We start from the raw sequence: 27362 nt of genomic DNA on the forward strand, positions 1-27362 counted from the left end.
ATTGATTAACGTAGTTACAAATTACATGTTTCTTTGGAACCGACAAAAAATCAGTTAATAAAAAATTTATAACTTAACATTATTTTAAATCCATTCAAGCAGTTCAGTATTTTTTTTTTATATTATAAATATTTAAGGATATTTGACTTACAATGTTATAATTATGTACTTATAAATATAATTTCTTTTATAAAAATATTTAACAAATTAACTTATGTTATCTCCTTGTGGATTACACTACAATAGTCCCTGTAAAACGAATGATCACAAGTCTCCGGTCCCTATAAAACACAATGATTGATTAATCAGTCGGTATGATAAACCAAAGAATACGTTATACATGGAGCGTGCACTATTTTTCTTCCATTTTTTTGATCAACTTTAGTCTATTTTTTCTCTAAAGCACTTACACGTAGCATTAACATTACTGATGTCACCCATTTGGAGAGTCTAAACACCCAAGTTTTATAGCAATGAAACCCCTTTTTTCATTAATATTAAAACTACGGGAGGGGGGGCAAAAATGGAACCAATAAATAAAAGGAATTGGTGTTGTTCAAATTTCAAATGAGGTCAATTACTTCAATAAACCAGACTAGTTTTATTTGCTCCTGTAAAAACTATACCACTCTTGTAAGAGTCTAGGATTTACAGACCGAAATTCAGCAGGAGGGGTGCCCGAACCTGAGGGGCTAAGGATAATTCCCACCACAACTTTTGTAAATAAAGGTAATATTTCTATGAAATTAATCGATTGTTTTCACGTGACATCACCATTGTATATCAGTCACTACGAAAAGTTTGCCGTAGAAAAGGCTCGCCGGGGAAATATTATTTAGATTAAATAAAGGAAGGCGATTAAATTTATCAATTGCCATTCTTAGAAATTTATATCAAAAGATTATTTTTCAATTATTATATAAAATATTAAAGAATTTGAATCGGCCTTGGGAATTATATTAGTTCCTGTTACTTTCATTATAATATAATATAAATGTTTATCCTTCAGATGAAACAATATTGATTCAAACAATGACAAAACTAATTAAAAACTTTTAAGTTCAAAAACTTATCTTTCTAACAACATCTAGTGTAAATCGATCGCACTTATATAATGCGAGATTCATATTATTAAAGTCATATATTGGAAAAATAATCGATTTTTTTAAGTATACCTATTATAACTATTGTAAATTATTGTCCTGATAACATCATATAAGTATATCTGTGTCCCCTCATCTTAGAAGCCTTCATTTGAGCAATTATTTATTTTGGCGAGCTTTTGCTCAGCGATGTTCATTTTAGGATCACTTCAAGTATTAAACAATACAAGATGAATGCCTTCACTATTAAGAGTCACCACTCACCACAGGGGTGTTGTAAATCAAATGGAAGAAATACCTGGAGGAACAAAGGTTCTTCTTGGATTTCATCTCGACTCCGTTAGCTTCTGTGGGGGGGATGAGTGTACAAAACTATATGGATTTTTTGTTCTTTTTAGGAAAAGGCTAGAAGGAAGTTGGGACATACATTTTTGGATGCTCAACTATGACTTGTTTAGAATAAATATTGTACTTTTTTAGAACACAAAATAAACCATAGACAGTCCTCACTCTTGGTTCACTATATGAAAATGTCCCTGAAATGAATGAGGCTGAAAAGAAGCATGCCCAAATCAACACTTACTAAAAATGGATATTACTAAGATGACACTCGCTGACGTTACTCAAATGAATGCACGCCAAATATATCAACCATCAAATTTTTGTATTCATTACACGATTGTTTCAATTCAATTCCTCTTTCATTTCGGAGTTATTTTTCAAAAAGAAAAATTAGCATTTAGTTGGTCAAAAAATAGACGGAGGGAAGAGAAGTGCGAGTTCCGTGTATGGAGTATTCCTTGTATGAACAAAGCAAAAAATAACTTACAAAACTGATCAATACTGCAATCCCAATGATGGCAACAGATATTCCAAAAATCACTAAAAAGACAGAGGGAAATTTTTGTACTTTGGTGAGATTATCTCCATTCAGTTTCAGATAACAAATAGCCGGGAAAATAAAAGCAAGAGGAATGGCTGCCAGGATACCCTAAAAAGACAAAAATATATACAAATTAAATGGTACAAATTGTCCATGTACTCGTATAGAGCTGTAAGTTATAAGCATTTTTTTAGCCTGCTGTCTATTTTCTATTTGGCAATCAAAGCTCTGTTTTTTATTTAACAAAGCTGTGACTATTACTAAGGAGGAAAAAATATGAGTATGGAAGAAATGTAAAGTGACAACATTGATTTTTGGGTTGTTTTTTTTTAGCATACCGGCAACGCTGACCATTACTCCTTAATATTCAAGTGAGAATATCTAAGAATAAAGAATTAACTAGTGAGTGCGCTTATGAATGAGGAAGAATAAAACTGTGGAGTCATAAGTGCAAGTCGAAGTGTTGTTGGACTCAAGGTACAGGGTGGTTCAGATAAATTGGGATTTAATTTTTGTAAGTGTATCACGAACAAACTAAATGGTCTAGAACCATATTTTTTAAGATATTTGAAAGTTACATTTCATGGCATTCAATTATTCCTAATAAAAATCCCTTTCTTGATAACCTTGGTCATGCGGCGCAGAAAGATTTGGCAGGCCGGGGACCTTGTGCAGAAACAGCTATTTTATTGTACTGGTTGTGCTTTTGAACTTTTAATTTACATTCATGGAATGATTGAGTAACCCAAGAAAGACATTACACCTTCCAACAAAACAGTACACCGGCCCACAAGGCAAAAAAATTCTTCAAAATTGTCAGGGTTACCATTTCATTTTTTTTTTTTTTTGGGGGGGTAACATAACAAAAATACTTAAAATTTACAAGTCTATGGATGTATATATGTACATTTAATGCCAAAACAACTCCAAGGCAATTTGTTACTAAGGATATAAGATAAGTCAATGTCACAATAAGAACAGTGATCCCAATGTGATACATAATTGATTTCTTTGAATCCATATTCTGAACCACGTCATATGTACTTCCAAAAATGACTGTTAAAAGTACTTCGCGACACACAAAGCACTCGATTGGATACGTGAACATTATAGCAATACAGAAGAGGGTTCTCGACGCATTGATTAGATGATCATCCCAGCAGTAGTTATTAAAGAGATCCCCTGAAATAATAAGAAGTATATTAAAACATAATTTAAGAAGGAGACAAATTATATTATACAACAAAATTATACTTCTTCAAAAATCTTTGAAATGACAACTTACATTTTATATACATTTAGTTTTTTTCGTATTGAATCTGATTTTTTATTTAACTTTTTGAGTATTTTTACTCTTTTTATAGGTTAAAAACGACTTTTAAAAGGGAAAAATCAGTAATCCATTTAAACATCAGCTTATTCTCTGGCAAATTCTATATTGATTTTAAATATATAAAAATAATGAATTTAATATCAACTTATCTTGGGAAAATTTTCATTAAAATTAAAAAACCTTTCTATTTCATTGGTTTTGTTTGAAAAGGAATATCACCTCGGTTTTTTAATTGGTTTTGTCCCAAATTAAGTTTATTTTTAAGTATGGATAAAAGGGGTTTTATTTACACAATAATATTTGGTTCTAGTTATTTTTTTTTTTAAATATTGATTTTATTTTTTTAAAAGCAGATATCAATTAAAGATTGGTTTAATCTATGTTAATAAACGTAATTTAGATCTAAGAAATAACGACAAAGGCGTATTAATAAACTATTGCAGGCATGTGCATATAAAATCGAACGTGTATACAAGGTGCACTGTATACAGTGATCCCTAATGTATAGCATTTACATAATAGGTCTAGTAAAAATAAATATATTATTTTCCTGATAAATATATTTAGTAATCTGGATCTCTTGTTGAATAAGTCCAATGGGGTTAAGCTAGATGGGATTATAAATATAAAATTTGTCATTCAAGGTACTTCCAAGACAATTTTTTTTTATTGCTTGACTCAGTATAGTTTAACGGAGCATCAAAGATGGACACAAGCAAAGAGAAAATGCACTTTATTTTTCATGATTGTTTAATTGCTTGGATGGAGTTGCACTGATTAAGTATAACTAAACATTATTCTATTACAAAGTGAAGAAGGAACATCAGTCGGGATGAGTTTCCATTTTCACTTATAAGAAAATTTCACAATTAAATTAGCATTGACAATGAAAATAAATACATCACAAGGTCAATCATTTGAAAAAAACATTTAAATGTACCTAAATTAATATTATATTTGCGTCAAATGAACAGAAAACAACAAAAAAGGTTGTATACAAAGAGGTTTTACAATAGAAATTTACTTATTATATTTTTATAATGGATCATTTTAGTTTAAACTTTTAACATAAGAAAACTAAATATAAATAAAATCTTTTTAACTTTTCATTGGCTATCCTTAAGATACCATGTTCGCAGGAGTACGAATCACAATTATTCTTTCACTCTGAATGACGGAATACTCAGAATGAATAAGACATGAGCGTTGTTTACTCATATTAGTTTGTAAATAAGGCTTCAGAGGGTGACATCGTGTGGCGGTAAAATAATATATATCAAATAATGATTATAGGCTTTGGTATCCAAAAAGTCTACGACGTATAGAACCATAGGAAGGAGAAGGAATCGTTTAAGAAGTGATAAAAACGCACTCCCCTATTCCTCGTAGGTGTGAAACGGTCCATAAAGGCATCTCCTGGGACTCCAATTAACGTTCTCGCAAAAAAAAACAAAAAAAAAAACAGGTAAGCCTTGCAAAAATCTCTAGTACCATGAACACTGACCGGAGGATGAAGTCATCCACCTATGCAAAAGGTATATCCTTACAGGCAAAAAGAAGGCAACATGGACTGCCCACGGAAGAGAATTGCTGAAAGATTTGAAGTCCAATTGTAACTGAATAATCTTTTATTCGGATGAGAAACAATGGACTGTCAACAGATCTCACAACATCCAGAAAGACAGATGGTTGGGCAAGGAGAGAGATAATGTCACCCACGTCTTTAAAATAAAGTTTCCGGGGAGCATCATGATTCTTTGGTTCATTGGAATAAACGCCAGAGTCAGTCTCCCCGCTTCTTTGAGATAAATTGGGTGGGAACAGGTACCTTGAACCCCTTTCTGACCAATTTATACTTTGGATGAAAGCTGAGCCCAATGGTGTCTAATTCCTGTTTCAACAAGACTTAACCTCTCTCATATTGACTACAAGACCAAAAACTTGTCGAAAGTAGAGAAGGTGCCATTTTTGGACCCCTATACCTGGCTCTTTAACTCTGCCGATATGAATCCCGTGGATAACTTCTTTAGAGGAGTTAGAAAAGATATCTATCAATTCGGACGACATCATCGACTCATCATTGAAGACCTCCTTCATCAAGTACTGAAACAAAGTCTCCGCCGTGGAAGTGGGCAAATCCTGCAAATCCTTTAGGGTCTGTATCGATCGAATGATTGGCGAAAATGGCTAACACATTAACCGATATTTCTTTATTATTATTATTAGAACTTATAAATAAAATTTCAGTAAGTTCTTTCTACCCACTTTTTTGAAAGCTCTCTAAACGGTCTGTTGTGAAGCCCCAAGATCTCTTGCATGGGCTGTTTTATTTAACTATTTCAGGACAAGTTTGGCCTTTTTGAGAAAGTCCTTCTTCCTCTCCAATGATTCAGACTTGCTGACGACGTAGACAGGTGTCCTGGAGACGCTCGACTTCTTCGAGTGCGCAAATAGAATTTCGTCGATCACGTCCAAGTGTCATTTTATCGACTTTTACGTAAGTTAGGAATATTAGGTATGTTTTGTTTTTTAACTACTTGTTCATTCTTTAATAAATCGAAAAATGAATTAATTTCAATCACTCAACCTTCTTTACCCAGTATATATTTTTTCCTTTGCTCATGCCCTATTGATATAAGTATTGAGTAGTTACGTGTAGGTATGCTCATGATAAATAGAGAATAATAGCGAAGAATTCTTGGGGAGTTATCTTCAACTTTACTTAAGCAAAATTTGTCATTTAGCCGACGCCTAATTACTCATGGAAATACCGAGTCTAATGTATAGCAATTAATTTATTTATATATTTAATTTTTTTATATATTTTTACTTATAAGTATAATTCATCATTAGATAATTTAAAAAAATTCTACATTTAGCTCCGAGAAAATTATGTTCCATAATAATCAAATCAAATCAATATCTCATCTGAAATAGACCTCTTCGAACCAAATACCCTTTGATAAAGGAAAAACCTAATTATTTACGCTTTACAAACTCCTTTGATATAAAAACAATTGCTTCCGACTTTTTTTTTTGCATACTTGTGTAATTAATCAAGGACGTTGGACAAAAAGTTTAATGCGAAAATAAAGTTATTTGTTTATAAATTTTTATGAATTACTATAGATTTCTGTGTTTCTTTTTTTTTTTTTTTCAAAAAATTTAATGCTTCAAAAAGAGGTATGAACTTTTGAATTTTTGCAAAAAAATTTAATATTTGAAATTTTTTTTTTTAAATTTAATATTTGAATTTCCAGTTCTGAAATTTTTTGTGAACATCTTTGAAATTTGTTTCTAAAAAAAATAATTTTTGTACATAGTTATGGATTTTTGAAATTATTTTCAAAAATTTAATATTTCAAAGTTCTTTCTAAATAATTTCTATATTTTTGTGAATAGCCATGGATTTTTGAAGTTTTAATTTTTGGATTTTGTTTAAAAATTCGTAAAACTAAGTCCCTCTCCCCTCCCCCCCAAAAAAAAATTATTATTATTATATATATGTATACAGGGTGCGGTTTTCCAATAAGAAATTTTTGTAAATCGATTTTTCTTGGGAACCTTTAGTCGTAAAGTTTTAAAAGCCAGTTTAACAGATTTAGCAGACAATTTTGTATAAGTTATTTTTACAAAGCGTCGAAAATGTCCTCCGAGTACGACCGTAGTGCAGCGATCATTGTCACCCCTCGTGCAGGACGTGCGCCCAAAGAGATCATTGACTTTGTCAAATTGTCCTCTGCCACCGTGTACACTGTCACAAAAGTGTTCAAGGAGTATGGAGGGATGGAAACACCATCCAGAAAAAATTCAGATCGATCTAGGTACAAAATTGGCTTTCGGGCAGTTTGGAAATGTTCTGGTCCAGAAAATGTGGCTCCTCAACTCCCCGGACTGCAATCCTTTGGATTATTTCGTGTGGGGCGTCTTGGAGAGAGAGCTTCTCTGAGAGCCTTCATTATTGAGGCTGTGAATAATATGAATAAAGATCACCTAATCAAGGCGTGTAGCTGGTTCCACGCCAGGTTGGAGTCTGTGGTTGAGGCTGAGGTTGTTTGAATTGCATGATTAGGTTCATGGAGGGCCCCTACGTTTTCAAATAAATGGATTTGTAAATATCTCAACGTATTTAAGGAATAATAAGGTTTATGCCCAATTTTCGAAAATGCTTAATTGTAAAACTGCACCCTGTAATTTTGTAACATAAATCTTATAAATGTTAAAATAAAATAATATATGATAAAAAATGCTCGAACCCCCAGAAAAAACAAATGGAACACAAACTGAACTTCAACAAACACATATTGTTATTTAAGGGGAATCAGGGATCTAGGAAAGCTCACTCTTGCTAAATTCGGCATTCCAAAGTTTTCCCTAGGATTACTCGACCTGGAAAAAAGCTTGCCGAACAGAGGAATCACCTAGCTTCATTAAATTTTAAATATTATTTTCATTAAATAAATGAAGGGGATTTATTTTATTAATAATAATTTTCATAAATTTATATTAAATTGCTATTTTTTAACACTTATTTAAATATTAAACTATAGGCGCTCCTGTTGATGTATGATAACTAATATACATAATTACCCTGAACTGAAGAACCAAAGCTGAAATAACCACCAAGTCCAAGTAAAATCATACACAGAACAGATACAAAGATGGATACATGGGTTACACTTTTCCATTTTGGGATTGAGGGTTCATCGAGGGATTCGTAGAGGAGAAAGCTATTGTGATGACACATCATGCCTGTAAAAAAAACAATAATATCATTTATATGTTTAAATAAACAAAAGTTCGATATATTTTACCGAATGTAATTATCCCTATTGCTTCAGGAATACCAGCTGGCTTCATAAATACCCAGAAGGCATCATTAATGTTCCTATGAATAATAAGTAGCAAATAATTATAAATAAAGTGATTGAATGATTAATGAAATTTAAGGCCTTGTAATTTGTTTTATAAATCAAAATGTCTCGAGGTTTAACTCTTTATTTAATACTAAATGTATTGTACTTATAATACATTTTGTTGACAGCTGTCAAAGTTCTACTTCCTTCCCTAAATCAGTATTCTGAACATTGATTGGGTGAATTAGAATTACCTTTTATTTTGGTGCGAACACATCTAATTAATTATTGAATAATACCGAGTGGTCCATTAAAATCATCTAAACAATTTCAATTTTATACTTTAGCAAGATATAATTTATTAATGAGCCGTAGAATGTCAACAAAATTAGTATTATAAATAGATGTGTGTCTGAGCTCTCTTAATCATTAATGTAGCCAACCTTAGCAGGGCAAAGTTGGCTTTTGGGAGGAGCCAGAAGGCCTAGCACCCGCTGCTCATTTAATGCTTGGGCATGGAGTCCCACTCCTGGCTAACAGTGGTTTTGAGGGCTTCGGAGTTCGGATGACAGCCCCTGGAGGTCTTCCCCTCAGCATGCACCAAAAAAGAGTAGTCGAGGGGTTGGGATCAGGGCTGTAGGGGGCCAAAAGTGTCAAGAAAGAGTTCAAAAGAACTCAAAAGTACCATTCAAAAGAGTCTTACAACTGAGCAGAGTGGTTTATTTTCTTACTCGTGTGAAAAGTGGCCCCTTCACCCTCAGAAAGCGCTTTTGACTCACTTTTTTGATAGCCCTCTGGACATTCTGACGCGAAACCCCAAGATCTTTCGGATGGACCCACATGGACAATAGGGTTTGAGCAGGGTTGTTTTCTTTAACTCCTGCAAGTCTAATTTGGCCTTTTTGATAAAGTCATTCTTCCTCCTCAAAGTTTCAGAATTTCTGATGGCGTAGACGGTTGTCCTGGGACGCCGAACTTATTGGAGTGCGCGAATAGAAGTTCGTCGATTACGTTCAAGTATCACTTTCTCGACTAGTACGAAAGCTAGGGATCTCAAATTTGCATTGTAACTAATTGTTTATTCGTTGATACATCGAAATATGCAATGATTTCAATCACTCAACCTTAATTAATTATTGAATTAGTAAGTGTTTAGATTTTAATGGACCACCCGGTACGAGTGAGTGTGCAATGTGAATATGAAAATGTAGGGTAACACTAATGCTTTATTGAGGAGTTACCTTCTAGGCATATAAATAAAGCAAGGTTTCTAAGTTTGTCAATGGCTAATAACTCCGAGTAACGCCTTGTGCTACTGCTAGTATTCAATAAAATGCTTATGATATGTACTTCATTAATTATTGAATTATTAAGTGTTCAAATTTTTATGGACTACCCGGTAATTACATATGGACTGTTAAAGGTCTGGAACTACTTGTCTGCAGATACACTCTCCTAGTATCACGTCGAAACTAAAAATGATTATAAACATTATGAAATATGAAAACTTCAAACTCAATGCAAAATTTATATAACAATAAAACGATCCCATACCTTAATTTGAAGATTTTGACAAGATTTGACTTCCACTTAGTGTTTACAATTTGAGATCCTATCAGGTTTTGATCATATATAGGCCCTTCTAGTGTCTATTCTTGTATATAAAACATTTACCTATTTTATTCCACTTATTTTAAATATATTTTGGTATTCATTTTGGAATGAAAATCAATTGAGGAATCCTTATAGCTTTGACTACAAAAAACAATACCTAATTGCTAAATATTTTACATACAGCATTTTAAAAGAAATAATATTGAGTTTTGATTGTCTAAAAATCAAACCAAAAACCATGCATAACTTGTTTTCTTTTTAAGGTACAGCGCTTGTTTGAAAGCATTAAAAAACAGTTTATTAAAAATCCTTGTTTAATATATAAAAAAATATTTGTTGATTTATTTATGAAAAACACGAAAAAAAACTCAAAAACAGAACTTAATCATAAATCAAAGGACTGACGATTTTTAGGAACGATATGACCGGTCCTAAGACTGGACAAGATCGAAAAAATAAGGACCAACACAAATGTCATGAACAAACTCCTGAAGACTCCTTAACAACCCTTCAAAAATGTATAGGAATCGATGGGAGGGTAATTATATATAGAATGCAAATCATTCAATCAATCATTTGATACTTATAATATTGTAGTAATAATTTAGAAAATGAAATAATGACAGAATAAACCAATCAAATCCGTACAAATCCGTACGTCTCATATTACAATCGAAATAAAAAAGAAAATAGAGTTCTTACATGTGTTTATGGTAAAAGTTCATTTGTACGTAGATCGTGATCGTAATAAATCCAATCAAAAGCAAACTTATGAGACTAATTTTGGCTAATCGTGATATATTCCTATAATGAAAATATGAAAGAGGTACCTTTAAATACACACATTCAGCATTCAAACATACCTATACAGTGATATGGGTAATGTTAAGAAAATTGTGGCAAGAAATATCAAAAGCTCCCTGGAATTCCAAATGGAGTCCTCGGGTAATTCAAATATCCCCACTATAACTTTTGTCACCGTATCTCCAAAAATGATATTGTAGCTTACCATAGCTACTAATGGAAATATGAATTGTAAGGCCGTGAGTATATAATAGCCAACGGATCCTAACGAGTTATATACCAATTCCTAGGAGGAGTATTTTGTTTTGAAATAGAGGTTTTTAGCTAGAAGGAAATGGTTAGAAAAATCACCTGATACGACTTCGCACCCGACATGGATCCCCCTTTGATCATCAATATTAAGGAGTAATCAATAATCCATCCTATGAGAAAGATTAGGAATATTCCAGCACCCAATCCTGCCTGTCGTATTGCGTAAGGAATCCCTGTGAAGTTAAACAAATAAATACGTTAGAGAGGCTGTAAATTGTAAGCATTTTTTGTATGAATAAAAAAAAACCTAGAATTTACATGGAAAATTTGACAATTTAAAAATGTTTGAAAGAAGAGAAGTTTGGCTATGAGTGTTGTATTAGATTAGCTACAAGCAGCTATGGCAGGGGAAGAGAAGGGAATATTTAAGGGCATAGGCAATAATTAATGAAAATAAAATAAATCTAAAATAAACGTAATAATCCTGGCAATTGAAAGAATGTTTAGAAAGAGAATTGTCATGACGTTTTATAAGATCTGCTGCAAGCAACCGTATGAGGAAGAAAATAAACTTTAACCCACTCCTTGTATATGGCTGGAAATACTCCAATGTCGATCCTAAATTCCCCTCCTAGTTAGTCCTACAAGAACTCATACTTATAACTCCCGAGCAAAGCGTCATTGTTTCATGAACATATTCATAAAATATGCGGTATCGTTTCACAAAAATAAAAGAAACTGAAAGAATTTAAAGATTGAGAGGAGAAAAGTTTGGCTGTCATGACGTTTGAGTATATGGACTTCAAGAAGCCGTGGAAGGAGGAAATAATCATTCATACCACTCCATAAATACCTAACAAGAATACAGGCCGGAATTACTACGATAATCTCCCAGTATGTAAAAATAAAAATAAAACAAAAAGGACCGTAGTAATCCAGACGATTTGAAAAATGTTTGGGAGGAATCGTGAGAGAAAGAAAATAAACAAAAATCCCTCTTTCTGTAAACCTTGCACACAGACAGGATTGACTCTCCAATGTCGATCCTCAATTCTACTGTGAGTTCAACAAGGACTTACAATTAAAACTCCCTTATTAAATCATCAGCTTAACTCTTCTTGATATGCGAGAACACTCACTCATAGTTACATTTTACACTTAGAATAAAAGAATCCGGATAACTTTATCTTTAGAAAAAAATAAATCTTACAAAATATGATGGACGCATGCCCCGCCCAATACCCCTGTAGTCTTGGTCATAGTTCATTAATAGAAAATTAACATGGACATTTAGTGTTGAGTTTCGGTCTAGAAATCCTAGATCGGTCTGGACAGAACTAGTTTGGTCCAATAAAAGAGTTCGTTCTGGACCGGTTTCATAGAAAACTTATGTCTAGATGGGTCAGAAGGAAGATATCGGTCTGGTTTAAAACGGTTCACAGGAAAAATTGTGTCTAGTTCGGTCCCTAAAAAAATTGGTGTATACTGATTGTATAGATAAATTGTTTGTAATATGACATCATATTTATTTTCAAGTACAATGACGTTATACGAAGTTAATACAGAGATAGCTCTGATTAATTTTAACCCCGTCGTCTCTCGTGGAGTTCAGAATTCTGAATTCGAGCATCTCTTGAGATAGGTGATCAAGTTAGAATATTTTCCGTCGATTTCCTCTATCTTCCTTTGGTTCTAACTCTTGGAGAACATAGAAGTACACTTTATAATAAAACAAACCAAGGTGCGAGAAAAGGAATTCTTATTGCTTATACGACTTATTACGAATACCACAATTAATTTGCTTGTATGGTATAATGGAATGATTAAATTTATATATTATATGTATACAGTATTTGTAGTAGATAATATCTTGTACTTATGATATTTTTTTGAAAAAATCAATGACGGTTGATGGATTGATTATTTTTATTCTCTCTCATAATCGATGATACAAAAAAATCGATCCATAATGTGAGAGCAAAAAGGAAAAAAAACCAGACCATTAAAAATTTAAATTTTCAGAACTGTAGAGTCGTCAAACCCGTTCACGATGTCCTTTGGGTTGAATCTCGGTCCATGGCCGTTTTTTTGTTTTTTGGGTCCATATACTTCAAATTAAAGCTTTTTTGTAAAAACAATAAATTGAGCCTACTTAATTAACAATAATATATATTTTCTAATAATATCGACAAAAATGATTAAATTTTAAAACATATAACCAGTAATAAAAATATAGACCAACTTAATAGAAGATGGTACCTACAAAGAAAAAATACTTACTTTATATATATTAACATATTTAAACACAAGATTTATTCAGTTCAAATTGTTAAATTTTTGAAGTAAATTTATTTTCAACCCATTATTGTTTTTAAAAAAAATCATAATTAGAAATAATTTATATTTGCTTACTTTAAGTTTTAGACAAATGCTAATGACTTTTAAGTATTTTCTAATTGGTGTTGGGGTAGATCCTACATTGTAAATCCACGAATTGGAGAAAACATTGAAGTTAAGACTCGTCATTTGTTCTAAACCCACTATATTATTTGATGAGCGCCACTACTCTTTCAGCAAGATTATTGGATACATGGAGCAAAGCAACTTTTTCTGATTCCTTCATTTATTCTTCTCTACCATTCCAAAGTGCTGGGTCAATTTCTAAAAACTATCAGGCAGTTCTAAAATTTCCTGACTTTTTTTTATTTTTTATTAATTCTTGCTGACAAAGTCACCAATAATTTAATGTATAAAATTATTGGTTTAAGTTTTTTGTCCTCCTGTACTTAACTTCGAGAGAGCCAAGTATTTTTTTTTTTTTTTTTTTTTTTTTTGGTAATACTTACTTTATCATTGAAGAAAGTTAGTGGAACGAATTCCTCCGACTAAACCCGTAAATGTTTGAAAAATTTGCAAGAACTGTATTTGTATATATATATATTAATTGAAGAATATTCGATTAAGGACTTGATTAGACTGTGATTGTTCAAAGGAGAATAGGAGGTCTGAGATGCATTGACACGAGTTACTCTTACAATAAAAACACAAACATCACATAATCCTCGTTCTTCCCTTTGGAGTCCATTTGAATTATAATCTAAATATTGAGACTATATATTACTTTTGAAAGCCAACAGACATGGTGCATTGCACCAGGAGACATAGAATTAACTCCACGCATCGCCAAGAAATGTTATTAATAGTTTTATATTGCTATATTTTTTAAGATTATCTTTTGCAAATTCAATAGTTTTATCTCGTATGTCTTCCTAAATTCTGACCACCTCCTCATCTGCAGTTCCAGATTTATAGTTAGTTTTGTTGATTAATTACCAATTTCTTTTTTTTTTTTTAATCTTTTGAGCAAAGGAACATTTGGCAAGGATGTGGCGTCCATGCACTCTTTGTTCAATTTAAAACTCACTCATAATTTACTTGATACATCATCAAGAAAAAAGGAAAAAAATGTACCCAAATGATATATTTTTTTGTAGATAACATTTTCAAAGAGGATGACTTGGATTTTATTTCTGGTTTAATGTGTTAAAAAGTAATTGAAATGGTCACTGTCTGTTAACAAATCATAAAAAGGTCACAAAGGCTATGGTATTAAAAACATAATTTTTTTGTTGAATGTAGTGTGATTTAAACGTAATTACAAATTTTTCTATTGCTCAGTCCAATAGTTGGGTTCATACACTAAGTACATACATCATAAATATAATAAATTCATCAAGAAAGTCTAAATACTATCTTATTAATCATTGCTATACATTAGAATTGTAATCATTTTTATATTATATTTAATTTGTTAATAGCTGTTACTTTTTAAAAGTTGTTCCTAGGTATAAAAAAAACATGCTCTGCAACGTTTCAGTACCGTAGAAAAATATTTGCATAGTTCCAGAAGCATGACTATTCATATTAATATTCTTTTTAATAATATGATTTTTATACGTAAGGATTTAAATAAGGATTTTGAATATCTTGTCAATTAAGCAGATGTTTCCAAAAGTGGAACCTCTAAGAATAAATATTTAGTTAAGAAACATAGTTAAAATAATTTTATGATACAAAAAATGGATATGTAATTAATATCCTTAATGATAAAATGCACTGCATCATGGTTTATTTCGATGCAAATGACAATTTAAAATAAAAATTACTCGTTTTTTGAGAATAATTGAACCTTTTAATACTTAAATTTACCTAAAATTTGCTATAGATCTTGTCAATAATCACGAATGAAGTGTTATGTGTCGTGTTTTTTTTTATATTTAATTGACGTAGGTAATCTTTTGAATCAATTTTTACCTATAACTCTTACTTGTGGTGATCTTTTATTATTTTATGAGTATGCACCTATTTTATGAGTCCTTTTGGTCCCTTATAAGTATATTTGGATAATGTATGCTAGTACCCCTAATAAAGAAGTCATTATTTAATACTTTTTCTCCGATCTCTTTCTCCCCTTTCGTATGTGTAGTATTTTCGGAAGACTATATCAAGTTTTCTTATCGAGCCAATGTTCATTTTCAACTTTTTTCGAAAACACACCCATAAATGAGTACCTCTACTATTTTACTTACAGGAACAGTAAATAATAATCACTTAAATAAGTATTACTATTAGAAATAAAACAGAACTTATCCATGATTTGATATATCATGGATCAAAAATATTCTCGTTCGACAATAATGGAACTCAAGCGAGATGCTAGGACTAATGGGGGAAAATTACTTTTCTGATTGGGCATCTCTGATCATATGATAGAAATGATGAATTTGGAGGATCAATAGTCCTGATTCCGATGGAAAATTTTCTGAAATTCATCTGAATTGAAGACAATGGTTTAACAAATCTGACAAATCGTGCATTCCCCTGTGACGAAGGCTCACATTTAATTAATTATTTCAACTTATGCCACAAAATGTTTGAGATCCCCCACTTTTTTTCCTATCCCTTTCTTCTCTCTATTTCCTAGCCTTTTCATCTCTTCTTGTCTTCCTATATAGCCCTTTAATAATTAGATGAATTAAACTTATAAGATAATTCAAGAATGAGCTGTATCCCTAAAATATTAAAAAATTTAGAGGATTTTCTGAATGGAAGCTTTGTTAAATTATAGTTCAGGCTTTCATCTATCAAATGAGATATTTTTACACTTCCTGGATTTATCCTTTTTGGAGCTATGAGCCTCTGAAAAAAAAACCGTTTTCTACTTTAAACAAAGATAACTAGAGTTATAAAGATAACTAATACATTTTAAAAATTGTTTTGTATTTGTTTAGTAAAGGCTTGGAAATATATTAATATCATATATCCATATTTTAAACAAAAAGCAGTTAAAAAAGCTTTGAATCTTAAAAATAGCCAAAAAAAAAAAATGATATCATCAATTTAATTAATTTCAGTTGGTGAGGCATGTTGTTAACAAACTAAGCCCTTTCTTCTTTTAGTTATCTTTGTAACATGAATACTTATACACTCTTCTTTATTAAAAATTTTCACATAATGACGTCTCAGTATCTTCAATGATCAGTGTTACCAAATGACCAATTTCTATCAAGTTCAGTTAACCTTAAAACCGAGGCTCCTGAGGACTATATCACTTTTTTAAATTAATAAAAATAATAGTACTGATCTTTACAGTTATAACTAGAGGTGTATAAAATATGATATAGAAAGTTTTTCTAGTTGGCAATCTGATCCAGTTTTATATTTTAATAGATAATCTGCCTTAAGATCTAACACCATTCATATCATGAAATATATCATCGACATGTTGCCCATGTTCTTAAATAAAAAGCAATAATAATTTAACTGAGCAAAAAACAGATGTTTATACAAATTGATTTAACGATGACACAGTTTTATTCAATTGGGAAATCTGATAATTGATACATGGATTCGAATCCCCACATACTCATAACGTCTCATTTGTATCTAAATTGTAAATAAATTGACATACATATGTGATGACTTTTTTACAATCCGATTACAACGAAATGTAAGAGATCCGTTTTTGTCATTATTATTTCACTTAAAAATCCTATCGGAAAGGATTTGATATTACCGAACAATATCTTAATATTAGGGATTTCTGAAATTCCATTTGATTTTTTTTGTAAATTACCTTGGCCGGTAATTTTGCCGTGAACATTTTGCCAGTCGATAATTTGCCTCTTTTGGAGTTCGCCATTTGACAAAATCATTTATATTATAGTTTCAAAAATTACCTTTAGTCTTTCGTGGTATACTGAGTGACCCTTTAAAATCTGAACACTTTGAGTTTCAAAGTTCAACAGGATATAATTTATGAATTAACAATATAATGTCAACAAAATTAACAAAATATATTAATGTCAACAAAATTAACAAAATATATTAATGTCAACAAAGTTAATACAATAAATGAATGTCTGTCTTAGCTCTCTTAATAATTAATATAGACTCTCTTAGCATCCATGATGGCTTCCAGACGGCAGCAGATGGCCTGCAAGCTGCTGTAGGTGTAGCCTCTGTCGTGGAAGTCCCTGCAATCGCTGGCAATGGCTTTGAGCGCCTCAGTAGTTGGATGACGTGCACTAAAGGCCTTGCCCTCAATATGCATATAAAAGGCTTAGTTGAAAGGGCTCTAAAAGGACTTAAAGAGTCAAAAAAATAGCTAAAAAGAACTCGAAACACTCATTCAAAACTCGTTAATAATTGTTTTTCAACGGAGAAGAAGGGTTTCTTTCATTGGCAGTGTCGAAAGATATCTATTCATCCTCAAAAGGCTATTACTGGAAAAATTTTATAAAATTTATTTTCAAAAGTCTACTACTATTTATGAAAAAAAAATCAAAAACTCATAGCTATTCACAAAAAAAAATTCAAAAATTAATAGCTATTCACAAAAAAAAAAAAAAATCCACAGCTGTTTTCACAAAATTAATATTTTTGCAGAAAAAAAAATACATATTAAATTTTCTAGTAAAAAATAAGAGTTCCTTAATTATTTTTTTTGGGGGGGGGAGGCTACAGCCCCTCCAGCAGACACCCTACGAACGCTCTTGTTGCTATATACAGAGTGCCATTTGTGTTTACTCCTTTCCTAGCTAATATAATAAAGCGTAATGACAGGTGCTCTCCACCCAAAAAACATTTCAAATTGTCAGGATTTCCATGTTTGTTTTCAGAATACTGACTCATGATCTCCACTTCAAACACCTGTTCAGCGTTTTCATAATTAGATGTGAAAGCTATATTCACCACAATTTATTGTTATTTAATCATTATTTGATGAGATTATTAAACATTAGTCCGTTCATTCTATTGTATCTATTAACTCACTCTCCCAAGTCAAAGATATAACATTTTACGTAATCGTCATTTATGTTATTGAATAATAATAAATAAGCAATAAATGTCATATAAGTAATTACTCACAGAATTAAGATGATATTGTGACATTCATAACGGTGTTACCTCATATGCGCACAAAAATGTAAACTGTATTTTTGTTGTCAGCTCTGGGTGTGTCTGCTTATTTAAATTAATAAAGTTGTTGACTGGTTGAACCCTGAAATAGGTCGGTGAACGTCACTAACACACACACAAAAAGTTATTTGTCGGTGTCTATGCTCCCTTTTTTCCGAATTCAGCGTTTTGAACGTTGATCGGTTGAATTTGAAATTGCTCCTTTTAAGAATTGAGCAACTTCCAACAATTATTAAGTAATAAAAATCTCATATTTGGAAAGAATTGGTTAATAACTACCACCTGATTTGGGCTCTCTTTTATTTGTTTCTTTTCGTTGGAAAAGTTGCATGATACAATTAAAGTAAGAGCTTGTAAAGTTGTGAATAACTATAAAGACAAAAAAAGGAAGGTCAGTTTAAATTAAAGTACAATGGATCTCTAGGACTCTTATTCTGTCCTGGACGACATAAACTAGCAAAAAAAATCATCTATGTAATAGTAAGTATATATAGAATTCTTCGGAAATGTCTGGAGATGAAGATATGAGCGAATCCTCATCATCATCTAAAAGTCTCTATTCAAAATAAAGATTGAACTGCTGGGATTAATGAAACAGTGAAATGTAAGATATGCTCCAATAATTATCACATAAAAAAGGGGAATACGTTCACACTATGGTGGTATGCCAAGAAAGAACATACCAAACAACTAACGAGATTTAAGGAAATATCTATGTACTCAAGTAACGCTGTAAGATCTTTTAAACAGTAATGAGCAGTGATGAAAATCCGGTAAATTTTTTAGCTGTACCGTTTTTATAGAAGTGGTAGTCTGAAAAATGACCTTTCTTTTCCTTTACAGTTGTCATTATTATTTAACTCCTGAGTAGTGAACCTCTGTTCCTAAATAGATGCAATTATATTCAAAACCTGATTGAACATTCGTGCATACCCATAAAATTCTGAGGGTTTGTTGAACAGTAATGATTGTAAGTCCTTGTTGGACTCAGAGTAGAATGGGGGATCGACATCTGAGTAATGTTAGCAAATGTCCTTGTTTATATCCCTTTCTCCTTCCTCTCTTGTCATAGCTGCCCTAATGAAACGTCATGAGCATTGTTCTTTATCTCCTTCAAAACACTCTTTAAATTGTCAGGGTTACCATATTGATTTTCAGTTTCATTTTTTTTAATATGCTGGTAATGAGTATATATTTGTTTAGTTATAATGTATATAATCTCAGTTTTTAATACAAAAATTTGCGGGCCGGCCCAAAAGTGGCATCTAGCCCGAAGCTATATATTTTCAATCCCTATTCCACCTCTAATCTATATTTGTTTGTCGTTCAGTCTATCTACCCATCTATACATATATTTGTTAAGTTATTGGTCTAGACAGAACTCATTTTTAAACACAGTTGTGTGTGTAACTAAAATTATATTTAAAAAGGTATAGAAAAGAGAAGTATTTTTGGGGTTCTGCAGGATTACATAAACAAATATTTTTTTTTTTGACGGGGTGGTGGCTTGGTTTTTCAAAACATTTTGAAAAAGAATTTGAAATTTTTAGGAAAAAAATTCTGAAAATTAGATTTCAAATATAAAAAATTTAAAAAAAAAAAAATTATGAATCCACAGCTATTTATAAAATATTTAATATATATAAAAAAAAATTCAGAATCCACAGATGTTCAAAAGAAAAATTAAAAATCTATAACACTTCACAATAAATTTCAAAAGTTAACTTTTTTGTACTTTCAAATGTTGAGAAAAAAAAAATAGCCCTATCCCCCCAATTCCAGAATTTTTGAAATATATAATATTAAATATTAAAAAAAAATTGAAATTTAATTCAATTTTTTAAATTTTTTTCCAAATTTTTTTTTTCTTTTCAAACAGCTATAGGTGTAGAGAATTTTAATCTTTTTGAAGAGTTGTGGATTTTCGAAAAAATTTTAAATATCAAATTTGAAATTTATTTTCAAAAATTAAATATTTGGAATTTAATTTTTTAAATTATTTTCTAAGAAACAATTATTTGTCCACACCTTCTCCCTAAAATATCATCTTATGGACGCCCCTGAGGCCAAAATTGTATTTTTAACTATTATCTTAAATATTAAATTAGCAGCGCTAATTTTTTACTAAGATTGCACTTGAATCGATAATTTTTATTTAATCGTCCCATCACTAAATAGTATATATGTAATACGTAAACATAAAAACAAACTTGTACGCAAATTTAGAAAAAGTGACAATCCCAATTTATTATTTGACTTCATGTTGAGCCTAATATTTCATAGACATATTTGAGTCAAAAATATATTTATTATTCAAATTACTTGGATGATTTGTGATAACCGATAGTTATTGCAATATATTGGAACCTTTATTTGGTTAAAGAGACTTTTATATTCCTGGAAAGTACACTTTTCAAATAAAACCAATCCATTTGGCTACTTAAATTAAAATTAGCTACACTCCCAAAGGATTAATAAGAATAATTTGTTCATATTAATCGGCAAATATTCCTCGAAGAATACAAATCTAATATACAGTCAATTTTGAGAATTATCATTCTAAGTTGATTTTGTGTTAACAATTTACATTTATGACGTACCTCCACTCAGAGCCGTTACTAAAATTTTCCTTTTGGATATACAGATTGACTTTTTGACAAAATATTTATTAATTTCTGGGATGAGTTAAGATAATCATAAGTCGGCGCAATAGTTTAAAGCCCACATTTGATTGATGAGACTTCCTTTGGCCCTTATATGGCATTTCAATTAAAATCTAACAAAATCAAATTATGGTGATTGTGATGATGCATTTTTGCAACTTTAAGTGTAATTTGCGGCATAGCCAAAGGGTTATTAAGATTAATTTGCTGATAAATATCGACGCTAATTCGTATACGAATACAAATGTAATTTTAACAAAAGCATTTTTGCTTGCTTTGATGTGGACTAGTCTCATATTGTGAAGTTATTATTTAAACGTATGGATATTATGGAGCTTTGGATTGAGAGTAAATATGCGCGCGTAGACAGGTGAATATGTATATAGTAGATAAATTTCATATGGAAGCCAATTAATAAGTAAAGATATATAAAAATATTCCTATGCTGGGCATGCTTGAATAACATACTTATAATATTTCGTCACAAATATGTTCTAAATATTAACAGTACATAAATAGTTGTTCGTGTCTTACCTATGATCCCAGATCCTAAAATGGAGTTAATATAGTTGAATGACACCTTGACAGTGGAGCTTCCATGTTTTGCGACATTCTGGAGAAAAGGTATATGTATTTTACAATGTGTAGATAAATACCACAGAAAGTAATTATTTTAGAGTAGATAAACACTGAATGAGAATATATATTTGTATTACCAATGGAGAGCTCTGGGAGTCGGTGGAAGATGCCTTGAACATAGTTTGATTGTCAACAAAATGAAACAACAACTGTTTATAGTTGTTTATTATTGCTATTGAGTCTTTATTATTGTAGAGATCGGTACTATTGTTAAACAGATGTATATTATGTGTAAGAACTAATAAAGAGAAAATGGATGTTTCAACGTGTCTGCTAAGCTTGAAGGTAGGCATAACTCGAGTGAAGGCCCTCGTATATATATAGACATCCTCACAAAAAGTATGTTCAATGTATAAATATCTTTAAAAATATAAAAAAGGTGATCCTGAAGTTGTTTTTTGTATTGTATTGTACAGATTATTACTATAATATATTATTATGTTCTTGGATAAATCTTTCCCAAATCATATTATTTATGATATCAAGGATTAGCCAACGTGGAACACAGGAGAGAAACGTCACAAGTATGTTGGAAACACCAAGGTTGCACATTTTGTTGCGGAAAAAGTGAGTGTGCGTAGAAGGGTTTCTCATTTTATGGGGAATTGTTCTTGAGTGAGATCCCAAGACCTTCCGGGATGAGATATTAAACAATGACATACAGAACTTGCAATTAAAAGGTTGCTAAAGAAATATTAGAAAAGTTCCGATTATTGAAATTTTTACAGTATTGAAAGGACTGGAATAAAAACCAAGTATATGCCTCATTTAGATTAAATTTTACATATATTTACATATATCTTTTTCGGAATACATTATTTTAAATAATTTATGGTGTAAAAAATATTAAAATGGGTAGTTTTAAAAAATAATATATCCCATTTTACAGATTAAAATACTAAAAAGTATCAGTAAAATGTGGATTTCAGATTATGCAAATTTTTCTTAAACATTTTGGGCACTTTTTGATGTTATAGGTTCTAACTTTACCGGTCGTCTTTACTGTTGTGTATCAGCTACTTTAAATATTTAGCGGAGCTATCTCTAAAGTATTTATATTATGGCAAAATAATTGGTTATAAATAATTACAAGTTTGATATGATGTTAAATAAGCTGGATAAGCGAAACTTTGTGAATGTCTATTGGTCTAAAAGATAAGAGAAATAGAGAATAGTGAAGAAATAAAGAAGCAATAGCGTTAATAAGGAGTCTCGGATCGGGAATCATGAGTTTATTTAGAAAGGACTCATTGAATAGAACAGTTTACTCATAGTCATGTTCTCAATAGAGGCTTGAAGTAATATAAATCAATAAGCCATTGATAGAAATAAAGTAATGTTTCAAAGTAAACATTAAAGGTTAAGTTCAAACATATCATTAGAGTTGACATTTTTGTAAGGAAACACTAAGTTTATAAAATAGAAAAGGAGCAACTGTTGTTGCGTTTGCTCTTTCTTCTTCTTTGTGCCTTATTTAATCAATCCTCGTGGTGTAAACTCATCCCTCTAAAGTATGCATTATTCCTAATATTTTGATATAAATTGTTATAAAACAAAATATATATCTTCTATAATATAGTTTGCCCGTCCGTTTGCTAATAAAAACGCATGGGATAGGGTATTTAATTACTGTACTAGCGGAAAAAGGGGAGAACGTATACATTGAATATGAATGAAAAAACAGAATTAGGAAGAGGATTACGAGTTTGTCTTGGTTTGTATTAATAAAATAATTCGATATAACATCATACATCATAGTCTACTAAACTATAATATTATAGTAGGTGTTTGTATGATTGTATGTTTTTCGCAGATTAGCAAGTTTATCTTCGTATTCTTAGTATAGTTGGTGCATAATTTAATCATTCGTAATAGAATAAATAATATGGCAAATTCCTAGTAAATATAAATATTATTTCCATACTAATGTCATTTTAAATGCAGAAAGTTCTCGTCTATATAAGAGTCTCTTTCCAAAATATATTAACAGGAGTATTAATTCAGTAGTACCATAGGTCTCACTCCCGACTTATCTTACACTCTTTTTTTTCCTTACAAAAAAATCGACTCTTCATATAATATAGAACCATAAAAATAAGATAAAATATGTCATCCAATAAAGTCTCGAACGGACAAAATTATTCAGCACAAAATGACCGTGAACCAAAAAAAAAATAACACATATATCAATTAAGTTCACTTATTCACGCAACCTCAATAAAAATTTAATAATAATGGTCAATGATCTGAATGGACTAAAATAGAACGCACAGAGAATAAAAATGTAATTTTAGGAGGGAAGAATTAAAGTCACAATTTTTTGAAAGTTACTATATTATTTGATTAAATAACCTTTCTTTTTATTTTTTTACATTTAATTTTTTATTCAGGAAATTTTTTTTATGTACCGATAACGATAAAAGAAATTAGTCATGTTTCAAAACATTGAAGTTATAGTTATATGTTCATTAGTTAAAAGTACGAATTTGAATACCATTTTTTTCACCGTGTGCAGAGCACATCGTTACTAGTATTGTATCACGCAACCTTTTCTGAAAAGAAACATGAAAAAAAAGGCCCTAAATCAGTCCGTTGTTAGTCCCAATTCTTCACAACTATGGAATAACAATGCTATATTGTTAGTTTACAAAATTTTACCAAGAAATAGTTTGTATACTTCATCCCTCAATTAAAGATTTTTGTCTCTAAAATAACAAAAGGACTCTAGTTATATAAAAAAAAAACAAAAAAACTATAAGTGAATTCTTCATCTTCTTATCAATCTGTGATACCCATAGCTACAAAAAGAATTTACTGAATATGTTTACATACATATATGAGAAAAACTTCTGATTTAACAAATATCCAAAAGATACTATTCAAATATAAATAAACACATCTGAATTTATTTGACACAATTCAACGCCTTTCAAGAAATTCCATACAAAGCTGAAAATAAAATAATTTCTAAAATCGAATCCCTGATAGTAGATCAAATTGAAAACATTATGTGGAAATCTCCCACCTATACCACTTCCTCAAGAGGATCTTCAACACAGCCTAGGAATAGTATTTATATTATTGTTGGATATATATCACAATCATTAACCAAAAACTTGTTGTGCCTTCACATCTCTCAAATATATTTAACTACGATATGACCTTCAATCCAGCAAAATAATAAAAGTAAATAATCAAATACTGTTAATTATCAAAAGTTATCATAATAACTCCTACTAGAAAATAACTTTGTTCATAAATAACAGAAACTTATTTGTAAGTGAGATACCTTCATATCTTTTAGCAAGGATCAGGGATTCTTTTTACGTCGACAGATTTGTTTACACTAAATCTAGTAATATTCTAGAATCACTTTAATTTTAGTTGAGGTTATTTGATAGTTTTAGAAGGGTAACACCAATTGTGATGAAGAATTTTGGGTTGCTTATTGAAAATAAAATATCTACCACCGTCATCCACCTCCTGGAAGCCATCATTTCAGCTAAGGGAGGCTACATTAATTATTAAGAGAGCTCAGACAGACATCAATTTATAGTATTAATTTGGTTGCAATTCTATGGTTATTTAATAAGTTATACCTTGTTGAGTTTGAAAATTCCTAGTGTTCATATTTTAATGGACCATTCGGTAATGTTATGTATGTAAATAGGTTCTGTTTTTAAATATATATATGTTCTGTAAACGTTGCAATTTTATACAAGGTGTAACTTGTATACAGAGTTGGTCAGCAAAACGTGGGCTGTGAATTAATGTTCATTTTCAAAATTAATAAGAAAAGTTTAGTTATTATTTTTGGCCTTCTGGTTCAGCCATCCTTTATACATAAATAAACGTTAATAAAAACTTCGTCATCTCGTCATGATGAGTGAGCAAAATGCCAAAAGGCAGCACACCTCAGATCTCCTAGATGCTGAAGTCGAGGGGTTTATGGACATTGTGGTGTGCTCCAAGAGCCTGCTTTTCAAGGTGGCCCAGATGAAAAATGATGGAAAATACCTCTCTAGGAAAGAAGGAAGCAGAGGACACAATTTAAATAGGGATCTGGAGTTCCTATCTAGGCTGTTGATCTTCTTCTCCACACCAAATTGATGAATCGCCTTACCAACGAATTCTCTGTTACTGCTAGGACCATCAAGAGGGTCGTGAAGGACAAATTGGGTATGTCCAGATGTACAAGGACACCACGCTACCTTCTGGCGGATGTCATGAAGGCCAGGAGGCTTGAGAGTCCAAGTTATACTGCAAACCCTGTAAGCAAATTGCACAAATTGCAACCAATAATAACCTTTTAAAAAATAGATTTGCAGTAATGGGGATGAGGACAATGTAATAATCGAACATTCACTGGATGATCAACATACGAAGGTCATTTGAAAAGTCAAAGAGATGGCACTACTGGCGCGTATCGAGGTTATGTTTAGTTAGTAGCATCCCTGGGAAGAACACAAGCCAATTTTGAGCCAGATCGGTCTATTTCTTTATGTTTGGCATTCGTTTAAACCGAGAAAGTGGGGTGATTTTCGAAAAATAGTGTCTTATTTAAACATTACTTTATGAAAGGTGAAACGCCTCAAGAGACTAAGAAAAAGCTTGATAAACATTATAGGGACTCTGCGCCGTCTATTAAAATAGGTTATAACTGATTTAAAATTTTGGGAGTGGTCCTATGGGCAATGGAGACAAGTAACGCTTAACTTTCTGGACGCCCTGTTAAGGTTACTACTCCAGAAAGTAAGGATAAAATACATGATATGGTCATGGATAACAGAAAAGTGAAGTGTGTGAGATTGTTAGTACTATGGGCATCTCGATTTGGAGCCCTATTTTCATTGCTTTTACGACCACAACTGTTGAGGTGTTAGCTGGTACATAGTCGTGATGGAAAAGGATTTTTTTTTGGGTTAATTGTGGGAATTTTTCTTGCAGCTCAGTTTTCAAACGGTCCAATAACAATTCATAATATGGATCAATAATAGTTTTAACCTGTTCTAGATAATCAACAAGGATTATTCCTTGCGAATCCAAAAAAAACACTCGTCATAATTTTTCTGGGCGATTCCTCGATTCAAACGAATGCCAAACTGAAAGAAATAGACTTATCTGGCTGAAAGTTAATGTCTGTTATTCCACGAGATGCTACTAACTAAACATAACCTTGATATACACCAGTAGTACAATCTCTTGGACTTTGCATGGACTTTCAAACGACCATGGAATATATATGATAAAAAAGGAAAGTTAGCAACGTCAGTGATAGTCAATAATTTCATTATTTTATTCATACTGTTGTGGAGGTTATTGTAAAAAGGTTGTCTAATGAACACGAACTCGACAGTTCCAGCCCCATTTTTTGGATCGAGTCTAACACTAGTATTTATGCAAACATAAGGGATCCTTTAAGAATTGTACATATCTGATTCAATGATATTCTTACCTTAATATTACTTGATGATGAAAGTAATTGCTCAGCCATTCTCAAACTCCTTTATCATTATGATTAAATAGTTTTTAAAACGACTTTTGTGACGCTTTTGTCATACCTTTATTTTTGTAGTATGGTTAAATGTAGTTTATATTTATATACCAAAGTCACTCAGGCAGGAAATGACTTGTATTGATGACTTCTTTTAAATACTATTTTCAAATTCAAAATCAAGGATGATCATTCTTCACAATGGATCAATCGTTTTGTTAAAAAAATACGTAATTATC

The 27362-nt window shown here is 31.2% G+C and overlaps 1 protein-coding gene and 1 long non-coding RNA gene across 3 annotated transcripts; one reads left to right on the forward strand and one right to left on the reverse strand.

Moving 5' to 3' along the window:
- Nucleotides 1–102: 102 nt before the first annotated feature.
- LOC121124277 (putative sodium-coupled neutral amino acid transporter 11) lies at nt 103–27138 on the reverse strand. 2 transcript variants are annotated; one of them, XM_040719438.2, is made up of 10 exons: nt 27085–27138; nt 21525–21603; nt 10945–11078; nt 10653–10879; nt 10492–10593; nt 8134–8207; nt 7910–8071; nt 2894–3168; nt 1933–2094; nt 103–281 (listed from the first exon to the last, which is right to left on the reverse strand). In XM_040719438.2, exons 1-10 carry the CDS (start codon nt 27121–27123, stop codon nt 213–215), a joined length of 1323 nt encoding a protein of 440 aa, XP_040575372.1. In that variant the 5' UTR covers nt 27124–27138; the 3' UTR covers nt 103–212. The 2 variants fall into 2 exon arrangements, with proteins under 2 accessions (XP_040575372.1, XP_040575371.1); XM_040719437.2 differs by lacking the exon at nt 27085–27138 and adding an exon at nt 21707–21955.
- LOC121124278 (uncharacterized) lies at nt 21492–21894 on the forward strand. The gene is made up of 2 exons (XR_005866262.1): nt 21492–21614; nt 21668–21894. It is a non-coding gene; the product is annotated as an uncharacterized lncRNA (long non-coding RNA).
- Nucleotides 27139–27362: the final 224 nt, after the last annotated feature.

This window comes from Lepeophtheirus salmonis, chromosome 9 (genome assembly GCF_016086655.4).
Source record: "Lepeophtheirus salmonis chromosome 9, UVic_Lsal_1.4, whole genome shotgun sequence".
In the NCBI taxonomy this organism is placed as follows: Eukaryota; Metazoa; Arthropoda; class Copepoda; order Siphonostomatoida; family Caligidae; genus Lepeophtheirus; species Lepeophtheirus salmonis.